This window comes from Eucalyptus grandis, chromosome 7 (assembly GCF_016545825.1).
Source record: "Eucalyptus grandis isolate ANBG69807.140 chromosome 7, ASM1654582v1, whole genome shotgun sequence".
In the NCBI taxonomy this organism is placed as follows: domain Eukaryota; kingdom Viridiplantae; phylum Streptophyta; class Magnoliopsida; order Myrtales; family Myrtaceae; genus Eucalyptus; species Eucalyptus grandis.
Genome location: NC_052618.1, coordinates 49348717 through 49363458, shown reverse-complemented (window position 1 = coordinate 49363458; position 14742 = coordinate 49348717). Strand labels below are relative to the sequence as shown.

At 40.5% G+C, this 14742-nt stretch overlaps 1 protein-coding gene across 3 annotated transcripts; it reads right to left on the bottom strand.

The window, feature by feature from the left end:
- Positions 1 to 2727: 2727 nt before the first annotated feature.
- LOC104454016 (superoxide dismutase [Fe] 3, chloroplastic) lies at positions 2728 to 7834 on the bottom strand. Of its 3 annotated transcripts, none has more exons than XM_010068708.3 (9): positions 7738 to 7834; positions 7419 to 7548; positions 6430 to 6513; positions 5521 to 5712; positions 3892 to 4063; positions 3474 to 3547; positions 3366 to 3392; positions 3253 to 3276; positions 2728 to 3177 (listed from the first exon to the last, which is right to left on the bottom strand). In XM_010068708.3, exons 2-9 carry the CDS (start codon positions 7518 to 7520, stop codon positions 3052 to 3054), a joined length of 801 nt encoding a protein of 266 aa, XP_010067010.1. In that variant the 5' UTR covers positions 7521 to 7548; positions 7738 to 7834; the 3' UTR covers positions 2728 to 3051. The 3 variants fall into 3 exon arrangements, with proteins under 3 accessions (XP_010067010.1, XP_010067013.1, XP_039174101.1); XM_010068711.3 differs by having other exon boundaries at positions 6430 to 6510; XM_039318167.1 differs by having other exon boundaries at positions 6430 to 6507.
- Positions 7835 to 14742: the final 6908 nt, after the last annotated feature.

Below are 14742 nucleotides of genomic sequence, written 5' to 3'. Positions count from 1 at the left end.
GTTTAGGGATAATATTGAACATTTTGTATATAATCGATGGACAAATTGAACATGCATCAAAAGTTTATGGATTGTATTGAAAAAGTTAAAAATTTAGGGACAACATTACACATTGAGCTAACATTCAAGGATCACATTGAACAGAAATAACGTTATACATTTGGTTAAAGTTTAGGGATCGTATTTAATAAATTAAAAATTTAGAGACGACATTGTGTATTGAACCAAAGTTGAAAACTTATTTGTGTCATCTTCTTAAAAAAAAAAAAAAAAAAGAAAAATCATAGAATAACAAGATTTGAATGCCCCACGTTGATCAGCAAAAGCACCGAACTTAATGTGACCATCACTGGCAGCATGTATAATTAAACAGTGAAGACTATATATATATATATATATCTCAATTTATATTTTATCATGCATGTGATAAATCCATGTATATTTCCCTTTTTTTAAGGTGAAAGGAGACAAAACACGCGACGATGGATTCCTGAAGTTGCTTTTGCTGGCCTGTTTTGTTTACAGTTTCACTCAGATTAAAGCCCTTCTTTATTCCGCGCACGGGGAAAAAGAAGAAGGGGTTAAATTTGAGCTCGTTCTTGGCGCCTCGGCTTCCAATTTCAGACCCAATAAAAATAAAATGAAGAACTTAGGCTCTGTGCAGCACAGCATTTAAAAGTGAAAGTTTCCTTCTAAACTTTAATTATGAAAGTTAAAAAAAGCCCGAACTCAAAATCCCAAAAGCGAAAAATCATTACTGCTCGCGACACTCCCGGATCGTGACGTAGAAGATCCAAAAACCAACCGGAAAGCTGGAACCGTCTTCGAAGAGTACATTTTGGGTAACGAAGAATTGCGTTTTTGAAGGAAGCACTTGATCGTGACATGAATAATTTGCTTTTGATTATCAAAATTCACAGACATCCTCGCCCATATCAAAGACGAGCTACGTGAGATGCTATGTTACTTTCCCGAACGCAAAGTGGAATGGAATTGTCAATTGAGAGGCTTCAAGGAACTGTCCCGGTCAAGATGATGATGATGACAGCACGGAGGTCCAGATCTTAGGAAAAGAGGGCGTTCCATTGGATTGCAACTACAGAGGTTAGATGCTGAAAGCAGATACAAAGGAGGAGTCAGCTGGGGAGGAACATGTGAATGGGGATGTGCAGTTGCAATGGCACATGAAAGCAACACCAAAAAGAGAGATGGTGATGGTAGTCTGGTAGACCCAACCCCCCACCCTTCAATTATTAAAGCTTTCTTCACTCATGATTCACTTCAATCCTCATTGCCTTTTTCATTTTTTTGGGGGGGATTTCCAAATCTCGTTCAGACCCTTACACATGGCTCTCACCCATTTTTCCATCTCTAGTTCATTGATGTACATTCGAGTTAAAGTTGGACCAAACAACATTCACTTTTCGACAATTACGAATCAAGATTCGTCCTCATCGATTAGTACAAAATAAGGTTTGGTCACCGTCTTATAATGTCTGATGCGATAGTCCATCAAGACATAACACGACAAGAGTACGGGCGGTTTGCCCTCTACGTGCGAAATGCATACTTTTGCATCTTGTCGATGCATAATGTGAATTGAGATTCTTGCCGTGTTTATCCTACTTAATTTTTCCTGGATTGATATCTGCCGCCCCTGGATTTCTTTTTCCTGTGCATTATTATATAAATGCTTCTGAAGAAGCCACTCAGAAGAGACTCAAAAAGCAAGAGCGTGGGCTTTATGGGCAGGAGACATGATCACAAACCCCACACAGGTTCTGACCTAAGCTTGTGAGCGAAAGAAGAAAGTTGGCTTTAGGCTTAAATGCCTTTTCAGTGATGGCCTCGTCCACTACTTACAGCTGTTGCATTATTTATCTCCACCTGACCCTTCAACCAATTTAACTAATTTCAGGCTGGGTCTACTCCTGCACATTAATAAGGAGATTGAATACTTTGCTGCTATGACTTGGTCATTTGGAGTGATAATTTCTAATGTGTTGACTTCCCAAAGTATTCTAGTTTTTGTCCCAACGTTTATATCTCATTCCTAAGCAAGAGGTGACCACTTTGTATGATTACCCCGATTTAGAAACAAATCCAGAGATTGTTTCTATTCTGAAAGCCCAAGGGTTGTTACTTGTTAATTGCCCTTCTTTTTCTACAATGGGATCTTTTCCTCAAGACTGACCCATGACCCCATCGTAATTAAATAGGAACTGTGCTTAGACCCATGCTTGTTGTTTTCTACATGGGGGTATCCTCCATGACAAAACAGTGCATGTGATGGTACAAACACGGTGCACGTGTCTGAGGCCTTTTGGAGCCAACGTGCTGGATCATGTGCCGAGGCTTTTGGAACTGGCGTGTTGGGCTCTAATATATGGGCTTCTCTATCTTGCCATTGCCTCGTCGAGATGATAAAACCAAACAAGAAAAACACGACAATATCAGTAGGCAAGACTCTGCTGGGTACTGTGGAAGGATTTGCCCTTGCTTCTCCGAACTGGGTATTCATAATGCATGCCGAATCTCATCTCAATCTGCACTTCACAAATCTTGGTAAAATGACATGTCGGTATCGTATCCAGCGAAACTCATCTTTTTGTGCTTGATCTCTATACTTCATTATACTGACATAACACGCCATCTTAATGAACAGGCCCATGACTGAGCCCAGTCAGGTCTGGCTATAAGCATTAACCAAAAACAAGCACACCCAAATTTAGAACAACAAAAAATGGGGCGGCAAGTTTCTAATTTCTAATCTCTGCCTCAGCTATGATCACAAATTGATACAGCACAGCCGCTTGCGTGTTTATCAGACGTACAAGATTATGCATTGAGAAATCTAGAGCATCTAAATTTTCTACTTGAACATGTTATATAGAAAAAAGAAAAAAGCAAAAAGAGAGAGAGAGAGAGAGGAAAATTTGGGGGAAAAGAATTTAACTAAATCCTGTTCTGTGTCCTTAAAAAACTCATCCATGACCTACGTCTATATCCCGCAAGACTACATAAACAGCAGCTTCTTGAAGTTGAAGTATATCATGCAACGGGGATCTTGGGTTCGCCTAAATTAACAAAGGCCTCCGCACGGATAATCCGGGCTGTCACGACATGCCAAGACACGAGGTGATTCATGAATGCATTAACATATTTCCCTCGATCATTCTGTACAGCAGAATTCAAGATTCAGTACAGACATATGTCAATGATGAGAAAAGATACTAAGGAATGGTTTTATACCTTGTAATCTTGGTAATAAGCATGCTGCAAAGGAAAACAAAGGATTTAGGAAAATCAATAACCATTCACACACATGAGAGAGAGAGAGAGAGAGAGAGAGAGAGAGAGCTTACTTCCCACACATCCAAGCTGATTAATGGCTGCAGGAGGAAGAGGATGCGGATTAACAACATCTAAAAAGAAGGAATGTCTCAGAAAACAAATGGGAAATGCTGACTTACAATGTCATCCCACACAATCGGGTTGACAGCATTTGATGTCTTCACTACTTCAAGTCGCTTTTCTCGTCTCTTCACTGAACAGAAAAGAAAATGAATAAATATATCACCAGAAAATTACAATTTGTCAACTTTCATGCTTTGTGACAGTTTCAAACTCTTAAGAACAGAACCATCCAAAAAAGGTAAATCAACAATCATCTTTTCAGAATGCATTTTGCTACACTCAGTACTCTATGTGCTCGTTGGCATTATGGAGTTGCTATTCTGTAATCAAAATTGGATTTTGGATTAAGAGAATGGATGACTTCTTGGTTATTATTGGTGTGCAGTCGGTATACTACCAGATGGATGTTAAAGCAACAATAAAACGAGCATCAAATGGGAAAAGAAACAGGCTTAATTTCAGAAATTAACTTACAGACAAGCCAAACCCAGCCTGATCCAAACAGTGACAGAGCAGCTTCGATGAACTTCTCCTTGAAATTGGTAAATGAGCCAAAGTCCTTTTCAATCTGCTGAAGAAGACCCAGTTCTGGCATGCCTCCACCTCCAGGTTGCATTGATTCCCAAAAGAAGTCGTGATTCCAAACCTGAAAATTTCTGTTTAGTTTGGAGTTGGCAAAACAATTCAAAACACCATGCATGAACAAACAAGGACATCCTAAGGTATGGCGTAACGCTCAAATTGCTCACAAGACAAGCAAAACTAGAATATTATTCTCTGTATAACTGTAACATGCTAAACTTTGTGTAAACATAACTCGAATCATATCCAACTACTTGCTAAAAGTGCTGGGCTAGTGTTAGATGTTGACAGTCGGCAATTGGTTAGGTCTGGCTAGACATGCTCAATCCTGCTAAATATTCCAATTCTTTTGGTTATATCTTCCTGTATTCACATCGATATCCATACAAGCAATGCTTGCATCAAGCAAGGCGGTCATAAGTAACATTTCCATCACTCTGCCCAAGGCTCTAGCAGTTTGAACCCTTTTGGGTACAAAGACCTGCCCTTAAAGCAAAAGAGGCAAGTTACAAGGCTTGTCCTACATGATGGTTACAAAGTTGCCAAGCTGCAATCTTGTGTGAGTGCATCATAATTTGGAACTAGTCTAGAAGATTGAGGGATCTCGCCGAGATTATAAATAGCTTTTCTGATACATGTAAATGGTCTCTTGCACACACATATACTGATATGGACGCGCTTCCAGCTGCAATCGTATGGTCTAAAAGAGGCTCTCCATCAAATGATTATAGCAAATGATTACTCGCTAGAAATGCTAATCAGAAGTCAAAAAACTACTTTAATCTTTTCCAACCATGTAATTCTTATTTATTGCTCAAGATGAAAAGTTCTCTCCTATAGTCCAGAAAGTTCCTCACAAGCACATGCATGCATGTGCATCACCTGAATGTCAGATATAAGATGAATACATAAACTGCTAAGATATGCCTTATCCTGTGAATTGCTAAGATATGCACATGATATCTTTTAGCCCACGAACCATTTACTCAGGATCAGGGGACAAGCTATGCATAAGAAAATGTTAGATCCTCACGCTTGCTCACATATTGGGTGAACTCCTTCCTTGAAATTTAAAAGACCCATGGAATGCTACTGAACAAAAACTAAGCCATATCAAAAAGGCCAACTATGCAAGCTGTTAAACAGCTAAATATCCAATAGTACTTTAACACAGTCCACTGAAATTCAAAGCTCCCTTTTTGTATGATAAGCACAATAATTTTGCATACCAGCTTCATTTAATTAGATCCCTCATAGACAGAAATTGGAAAATAAACTAAAGGATGTGTGAGTATAGTGAAAGGGCCAATCGACGAAGCATCATAAACTGAATGTGCTCGTGGCTGCTCTGGAAGAAAGGTTTATGTTCAGATTTCCTCAGAAAACAGCTTTCATCAGCTGCATAAGCTGTGAAGATAATTACACAGCCAAAGTTGTCCCAGTGGAGAACCGAAAAAGCAAGCTACCTAAGAGGATACAGCACAACCAGTAAGTGAACTTGCTGAAGAAAAGATGGCATGCCTGTGCAGCATTATTGAACTCCGGTAGTGGGCTCCCATTGTTGTAAGTTACTTTGACAAGTTCATCAAGAGTGTAGCCATATAATATATCATTCTTCTCAAGTTCTTTGTTCAAACCTTCCACGTAACCACGCTGATGTTCTCCCCAGTGTGTTTCCAGAAGCCTCTTGCTCATGTATGGTTCAAGGGCATCCTACATATTCGGACACAGTTACTAGTAAGAATACTGAAACTTCAATTCAAATGTCAGAATGAAAATGTTCTAACATTGAAATAACTGGCACCGACAATTTCAAGAGTGGAGAAATCTCCAAATTACTGGAGTAGGTTTTTCCAGCAATAGACCTCAGTTAAAGAACTACCCATAATTATAGATAGACAACAAGATAGTTACCTCTTTTCCATTATTGGTAAGAAAGCCTACTTTTACACCGTCTATCAGAAAGCCTCAACTTTTTATGGTTTGCCAGCAAAGTACCAAACTTAATTCCTGTAATGATTTTTCGCAGCACCTGTCTCTCATTCTCGTGAAATAGAGCAGATGCCAGCAACATGTAGGAGTCTTGAACAAGCTCGGATCATGGCTTAGAGCCACTCCATGGCTTAAGCCAAACACTCAGCATTGGCCACTTTAGAACTTCATCTGTCGTGAACGTTTGCGGGAGGAAACTTCACGCAGTTTAAGTAACTTCAAAACTCAATTGGCAGATCTCAACATTATGCCACGATGCTTATCTCTAGTTCAAGTGATAAGCATCAGTGACTGAAAAAACATAGCTTGGCTGAAATAATTATGTTGGCCATGGCAATATTAATTACACGTATAATTATCCTTGTATGTCTTACTCGTTTTGGATAAAAATGTCAGATTGAAAACATGTACAGAAAACTATCGACTGACACAACTTACAAGTTTATATGGAGGACTCTTCAACCCATAGAAAGCAAGAACTTTTGAAGCTTTGCGTGAGTGAAAATTGGGTCTTCTCTGCTGCTTTAAAACAACAATTTGACTGAGATGTGAGCCATTAAATGAGAAAGCATATGGAGAACACTGGTAGAAATTAATGTAGAACAGTAACACAGCTGACAACGGAATTGGTGAAAAATGGATAAATAAACATCTTCTCCTGAACTGAATCATTTGAATGATGATGTCTATCCTATTCGTGCATCACAAGACGTAAACGGACCTTTCTTGTCACTTTGGCATAACATGTCTCCCATGTATCGCACTTCTAAAGTATTGTCACAGGTGATCAGAAGAAGCTTATCGGTGATAAAAATTTAATCAAACTTGAACAGATTTTTCATATTTATGCTCAAAGCACAGCTCACAAGAAAAGCGAAGCAAATAAAATTAGATCCAGAAACTCCAAAAGCACAAGAAATGTCAGTTTCGAACCTAGAACTAACAGAGACTCTCTTCAAATACTGCATATGCACCTAGAGATATGCCTGTTATCGCTTGAATTGCCCTAAACCCAATCTCAAAATCTCTTACCCTTGAGCCCTGAAGCCTAGGATTTTTCTTGAGTACTCTAGAATATTCTTGAGGACAATATAGGAAATGTAAACTGTTCCGGAGTGTTCTTGGTAGATGGTAAGATGGAATCTCCATCCATAGATCAAGAGGAATGTACGATTGTGATCAAAGGGGTTCTTGTATAAATAAAGTCCACTCCCTCAATTGTATTATCTCAACTTTAGAACTTCTTTTTATGAGTCTCTCTAATTTCTCTCTAGAATCCAGGGCGCACAACAACGCTAAACCAACCAGTCTTGACAATGTTCTATATGCTCGATTCCACTATGATGGAAGAAAAGAACAAAACCCTAGGACCAACACCAAAGAAAAAAAATAAAAATAAAAAACAAAGTAAGAACTAAGAACTGTACCAGAGCAGAAAGCTTGAGACTGTTCAGGTTCTGAAAGCAGTCATTACTCCATCGGAGCGTAGGCTTTGCCAAGCAAGAAGAATGAAGAGAAAAAGACCCCATCTTTACCAGCCAATCAAACAGCCACCATCTGCAACGAGAAAAGAAAAGCCACCGACTTTGCTGAAGACAAGCGAAAAGGAAGATACCCAAAATCACGTTTTCGAGATACCACGCAAACGAGCGCAAATGATTCTGCCTAAAACACGCAAAAGTTGATTGTGGAGAAAGCGCAAACGGGCAGAAAACAAGATAGAGGAAAGGGAAAATAAAATTCAACCTTGAAATGTTGGAGTTTCGTGGGAAAGATAGTTACTCCGGTGCAGTGCAGTGGATAAGGGGACAGCTAACTTCTTGCTTTCAAGAAGTGGCGAGAGAGTGGTATTTTAATATTCTACTTATTAAAATTGTCTCTGAAATTTAAAATATTCACAAAGAAAGTATCTCGTTTTACAATAATTCCATGGAAAATTTTCTATTAAAAATTTGAAGTGAATTTTGTTTCAAGTAAAATCTTAAATAAAAGTCTTAAATAACATTGTCAATTTTCAAAGGATAGCCTAACTCATCGACTGATTAGGGTTATTTCGCCCTTTATTTTTTCTCTTTTTTTCTTTTGTTGTATTAGATGAAAAAAAATGAAAAAGGAAGGGAAAACGGTGAGGGCTTAGTAGGCCCCGTTACCCCATCATCGCTGAGATTGGCAATGGCAAGGGATGGTGGCCAAGGGTCAACGAGAGTTGTCGAGTCTTGATTAGTGGCCAGGTGATGGCTTGCAAGCTCTCACTAACCCTTGGCTAGCCATCCCCCACCATCACTAGGCCTTCTCGTCAATGGTGGGGGCAATAGTGGCGCGACGGCAGTAGGAACTCAAGCCCTCATCATATTCCCTTCTTCTTCATTTTTAAAAAAAAAAATCATCTAATATAGAAAAATAAAAAAAATAAAGGATGAAAATGTCCATATTAGACGGTGAATTACACCATTCTTACCATTGATATGACCACTTTCGATTTTTATTTAAGAAAATGACGACACTTCATATTTTTATTTGAAATTTATTTCAAGTTCTTATTCGAGAAAATAAACACACAGCTCATATCTGAAATTTTTCCTAATTCCATATCATTGTTTTCTCAGCCATCCAAATGTTAAAAAAAAAATAAAAAAAAAAAAAAGCCTAGGACACCGAAGCATATGCTCCGAGCATATATTTTGCTTCGGAACGCCGTCTGGTTTCGGCCCCGGTTAGGGGCAAGCATTCGTCACATCCCCGTAGCTCCTCCTCCTCCCCACGAAACAAGAACGTCAAGTAAGTCCCCCATCTCTCGTTTCCAATCTCGCTCGTATCGTTCCCATTCAGCAACGACCGTCATTCGTCCGATCGGCGACGCGCATGCGTTCCTCCGCGTGCTGAAATTTGCGCTCTTTATGTTCCATAATCGGGTCCTCCGAGGGGGCACGGATTCGGTTTCGGCAACTTTTCGGGTGCTGGGTTCGATTGATCCCCAAGTGTTTGATCTATTGCCCGGCGCGGGAGGGGAAGATTACGTACGGACATGATATCTTTTCTTCTTGAAATCCTGCGGTGCCTCCTTTGTTGCGAGGAGAGGCGCGAAGAGGACGACGACTCATCCTACGTGGACCCTCTTCGGTAATCGGTAGTCCGAGCCGACCGTGGCGAGGTCTGCGGCCGGTCGGGCGGCGTGAATTTGTGGTGAAGCCGATGAGGCGGCGGGGCGACAATTCGTTGGCGTGGGCTCCAAAATCTTGGAGTTGCCGCTTGAATTGTATCGACTGTTTCTCTGCTGCTTCATGATATGGTCGATTCGTAACCGAGGATGCTGCGGATTCAGGAGATGGGAGAACATCGTTTGCTGATAAGAGCGTGTTCTTGACTTGCTGCTCAAGGTGTTCTCCTGTTTGTGAAATTCCCTCCTCCATTTCGATCGAATGGAGCAGCTGGTGTCTTGTTGCCGCCTCAAGCTACTTGCTGCTGCTGTAAGTACAATTCGTGAATAATGATGCCTCTTTTTTCCTTGGTGGCCTATGTTCATAGCTTGCGCCAATCGAGGCGCTCAATTCACCACCTGCGGCACCGCAATCCGGGCATATCCCTGAACCATGTCGCCCTTACTCTGAGCCACGCACATTCATATGGTGGCCGATGGTGGAATTCTTGTAAATTTTATTCGTTGAGAAACCCCGAAAATACAACGCTGTTATTGTGTAAATGACTATTTATGATTCCTCCTTTCGGGGGGGAAGAAAGAATGAAAATCTCTTGGCCAACTTATTGGTTGGCAGATTGCTGAACTAGCTAGCTTATTTGATAGTATAGTCTCAATAGCAACATTCCTGTTTATGCGCTGCTGTTGTGTGGGTTTGATAGTATAGTCTCAATAGCAACATTCCTTCTTATTCGCTGCTGTTGTGCGGGGAAAGTGCGGGCTGCACGGCTCAAGTGAGTGATAAGGTATTGACTGTGATTCCTGTTGTGTATTTGGCCCCTCCCAGTATCATTTAAGTGTCGCTTGGTAGCTTTGGACAAATTGACAAGTTGATCAGGAGAATCACTGTGGCTGATCGTTTGAGCTGCTCCGTTTGGTAAAGGGTACTTCATTGCTGTATCATGATGTAGAGAGTCTGGAGTAACTTGGGTTTTGCTTAGAAAGTTGTGGTTTAGGGCCTTTAGGCAATCATCTGTCTCTCATGGGAGTTGCAGCCACACTGATGAGCCATAAGCGGCTGAGCTTTTTGCAAGCTAATGCTGCCCAAGCCTCAATCGAATCTAGGTCGACCCCTCAACACATTATATCAGAAGTCACCTGTGGCTAATGCCTCTGGAAACAAAGAAAAGGTGCTCTTTACTTTTTCTTGGTCATTCTTGGTCCTTTCTGGAGTTGCATATGACAGGTCTTTGAGGGGAACCTGTAAGCATTGTGAGATGCAGTTTTCCGAGACTGCTCGTGATGTTAAACTTTTGTCCACCAAGTTGTCGATGTTTATTTTTCAGGATGAATGAACAGACGCCAGAAATGAGCATGACCCGTGATTTTTCTTGCTTTCATTTTTGTCGACTGCTTCAGCTAGTGACAAGTTCGCCCAGTAATGAAGGTTACATGGGCCATTGCTCGCGGGCAAAGTGATTCTTCGCACTGATTAGAAAGGCCATTCCATGGTTTGTAGCAATGCAGAAGTGCTTATATTGAATTTGACAGAGCCCGGTCACAATATTTTTTTGCTTCAACTGCCTATTACATCTTCTGCTTCACTTCGTCATTGATCTGGTCTCAACTCCGGCGGGGTCTTATCTCAACACTTGAAAGAAGGTATTTACTTCAACAGAAATGATTGTTCTAGTTTCTACTTTGTCGTGAGACTCACAAAGTCTTGGTCGAATGTTCTTGATGGGAAGAATCTTTGTTCTGCTGAGAAAGAAATAATCATGCCTTGACTTATCGGGAATTGGTGTTGCATATGTAGCGATAAGTTCTTGACGTATACAATCAGTCCCATTTTCGACGTCTTAAGTAGCACTGAAATCAGATTTGGATTGAGTGGTCCTGGTTCGGTCACTCGTATCACTTGTCTTTCTTCTTGTTGATGATCATCATTTTGGCAAACTACGTACCTTGACGTCCGGTGGCCAGATGTACCTAATCCCCCTCGACGCCTGGAAACTACGGCAAATGGGAGAATCGAAAATTTTGATGTCAAAAATGTTCTTAAGTATGAAAAGAAAGAAAAATGTAAAATTGGGTTGCAGCTTGTGAATAAAGAAATCAATGAAGAAACGAGAGCTAGATGAATAAAGAACCCCATCACCATAACCATTTCTTCTTGCCCTGTAAAAATTCATCTGAAAGCCCATCATCTCTATTTTCTCGGTCACTATTTATACCATCATGTAAGATCTAAAACAATCGATGGTTAATTTACAGCTCGTACTCAAAAAATAAAAAGGAAATTAGAAGAACCATATGGTGATCTTACGCATTTTTCTTCGCAAATATTCATCGTGCTTCAGTGCATCGAAACGGTTGGAGATTGAGCAAATCTTGTCTTGACACGTTCCATTAAAAGAAACTTTTTGAGATTCTTTGAGTACTGCAAAATAGCTTTTATTTTCCTTTATTGTATTTCATTTCAGTCAAACCTTCTCTTTTAAATGAAGATTTTGCAACAGTTTGATACTTCAAACACTTGTTTTCAATCAGAGTCTTCAGTATCTTATTCACTTCACCATCTTGATCCAGAGCCAAATTTTCAACGGACCTACCTTCGGTCTCAACACACCTTTCTCTCTCTACTTCCCACTCTCCCAAATAAACTATGGAAATCATGAGTTCGATTCAAATTACATTAGGGGAATTTTCATAATAAAGCCGCATTTTCTCTTTATTGGGTGGTATAAAGTTATATGGTCTACAAATTCCAGTCTTAGGTACAAATCATTGAAAAGTCGGAGGAATTGCTCGTGAAGATTCGTTGACGAAGACGTGAACGGTCGACCACCGTACGCGTGGCATGTACGTGGGCATCAATGTCCGGAGATGGAGAACAGACCCGAACGTCTTTTTCCCAAAAATTGCTAATTTTCCTCGGAAAGATCCAAGGGAATTTTTGAAAGTTCAATTTTCTTATCCTCGATGATGTTTTGACAAATTCCTTGAAAATGCGGCGGACTTTCAGATGTGACAACTGGTTGAAAACGCACTGTAAAATTTAAATGATTCAAAGTAGCCATAATGGATCAATCAATTTAATTATTTTTGTCAATTTTTCTTGAATCGATTCCCTTTCTTTCGCGTTCAAATTAGAGTAGTTCACTAGTTCTTTGGGTTTTTACGGGAATCATCTAAAGTGCGAGTATTTTAATAGACCTAATGATTGAGATTCTGATTTAAAAGAATATCAACGAAGTACGTTTATTTACAATGTCTCTCAAAATTCAATCTAGAATAACTCCTTGTAGTATAAATTTCTTTAGTTTTTCTAGAAAAAATCTTTAGTTAAGGTTATGAATTCCTCATAATTGTTATTTTTCTTTAAATATGTCAATAACAAAAGTCACTAGTAAGGTTCAGACTTATTAGAAAATATATCCTTTGTAGAAAATAGCTTGAGCACATTAATCGATAGAAGATAGGGAATGAAGTGTGTATAAAAAGCAAATGGAAAACAAAATGAGATAGCAATTAAAACATCAATTTCTTAATTAACGTAGAAGGTCGTGTATTTTCATGCGTGGCTTTTGCATTTTCAATAAATAACGACTTTTACCATTATCATCTGTGATCTTGATTAATCAACTCTAAAAAGATTATTTTTAATCAACTCAATAAGTTAAGGAGTGTTATAATAATGTCAGTGCGTGGAAATAGTGTGAGGATCTTCACCATCCTCCTAAGTCCTAGTAAACTAATCATTTAGCTAACTCCAAACTTCCCATTTAGGGTGTTTTGGATTCAGTTTTCAGGAAATGTTTTAGAAAAATGTAGAGCCCTTTAGGTTAAACTGATTTTTCAAAATGCAAATGGTACTGCTGAGTACTTTTGAGTTCGAGTTAAAGTGCCTTTAGAGCTCTCTATAAAGTTTGCCAAACGTCATTTTCATTTTTGCCCCAAGGACTTTACAGCACCAAATGGCTTTGTAAATGCTGAACTAAGTACATCCTAATAGACCGCCTTTATCTTTTTTTAAATTTCTTTTACTGCGCAGGTGAAATGCTGGATCTGCCTTTACGTGTACGCGGAATTAGGTACTAGAGCAAGATCGGACGATCCTTCCAAGAAATTCCGTACGTCCTCTCGTAGATCGATTATCCTGGGATCCAACGATCGAAGAAATTGGTTCCCGGAGAAATTCTAGAACAGCCCCTTTTAACAAGAGCTTATTCAATTCCTAATATCGAAGGACCCCACTTAACAGTACAGTGCTGAATATGAGGAAAAGCGATAATCGTGGGCAAATTGATTGGGAAGGGGAAGGAAGACGCTGGCTCATCCGACGACCAACGCCTTCATCTGCAACTTGCCTGATGCGGAAAGCGAGAGGTCGCCGACTCGCCTGCAACCGCGACTGGTCGTACCCTCTCTTTCTGCAATCTGTAAAGCCCTCAGCAAGACTCTGAGAGAGAGAGAGAGAGAGAGAGAGTCTGCAGGGGTCCATTAACTGGGCTTGGTAACAGACTGCACATGGCGAGCGCAGTACAGTTGGATCTTTCAATGTGCATAGTTATCGAGATAAAGTCGTTGGGATTTTGAGAGCTAGGCCTCTACTTCGAGATCAGATTTTACTGCGTACCAATAGCTACCGCTCTTGTTAGTTTTTGTCTCGTGCTTTTCCTTTTTGACAAAGGAAGGACAAGTATTCACATTGCAGACACAGAGCATCTGTACAGCCCGAAAACACCCCCATTGGGTCATCGAGTGGCTAAAAACGAAGTAGACCCAGATGCCGAAATTTGGATAGAATCCGCGGCTCGGTCCGCGAAGGCCCCGGCGGCGAAGAAAGATTGACACGCGGGGGGAGCGCGATTCATGCGCATGGAGCAGCAGTTAGGCAGAGTCGAGAGCCGAAGAGCAACAGAACAGAGGATGAACCGAGAAAGATTATTTGGGTCTTTTTCATTTTTCTTTTTTATTCACACAAGCAGCACCCAGAAGAAACAATCCAGTTACATACATGAAAAAGCACATTATTTTCCACGCTGATGAATCTAATACAGGAATGCATAAGAATTACAGACAAAATTATCAAAAGCGAGAAAAGGCAGAGGCCTTACGGAGGGATAATAGTCTCCTCTTTCCCATCTCTTCGTTTCGTACTATCGCCTCCGAGGGGCATTGGACGAGAGAGTACAACCGACAGAGCTGAACCGGCAGGAACCTCCTGAATTCTCCTCGAAGACTGAAGACGCCTGATTTGAAGCTGAAGCACCCACATGCATCTTCACGATTTCGAGAGGCAGAGGAGGTCCGGACAACGTGGCGCAGAGAACTTCAAGAACTCGGCCCCCTTGGCACGGCAATTTGAGCGAAGACGCAACAAATCGAAGCTTTTCTCACTGAATTATGCAGCAAATGGGGCCACCACACAAGCAGCGAATCGAGGAGTTTAGAGTAGAAAAAGGTGAACATACCCCCCCACGGGCATGCAAATGCCATTAGTCTTCAAGACATGTGACAGAACAGTGTCAACATGCGCAAGAATCCGCCTTAATCCTTGCGCAAAGTACGTTGAATTAACCAACCCGATGTCCTTTATGGGCAACATCATC

Bases quoted from the DNA above. Each gene is read 5' to 3' on its own strand.
- LOC104454016 (XM_010068708.3), bottom strand. From the start codon at position 7,520: ATGGGGTCTTTTTCTCTTCATTCTTCTTGCTTGGCAAAGCCTACGCTC. The intron at 6,514-7,418 runs GTACAGTTCTTA...GTTGTTTTAAAG, and splicing joins GTCTCAAGCTTTCTGCTCTG to CAGCAGAGAAGACCCAATTT. The intron at 5,713-6,429 runs GTAAGTTGTGTC...CCGAATATGTAG, and splicing joins AGAGTCCTCCATATAAACTT to GATGCCCTTGAACCATACAT.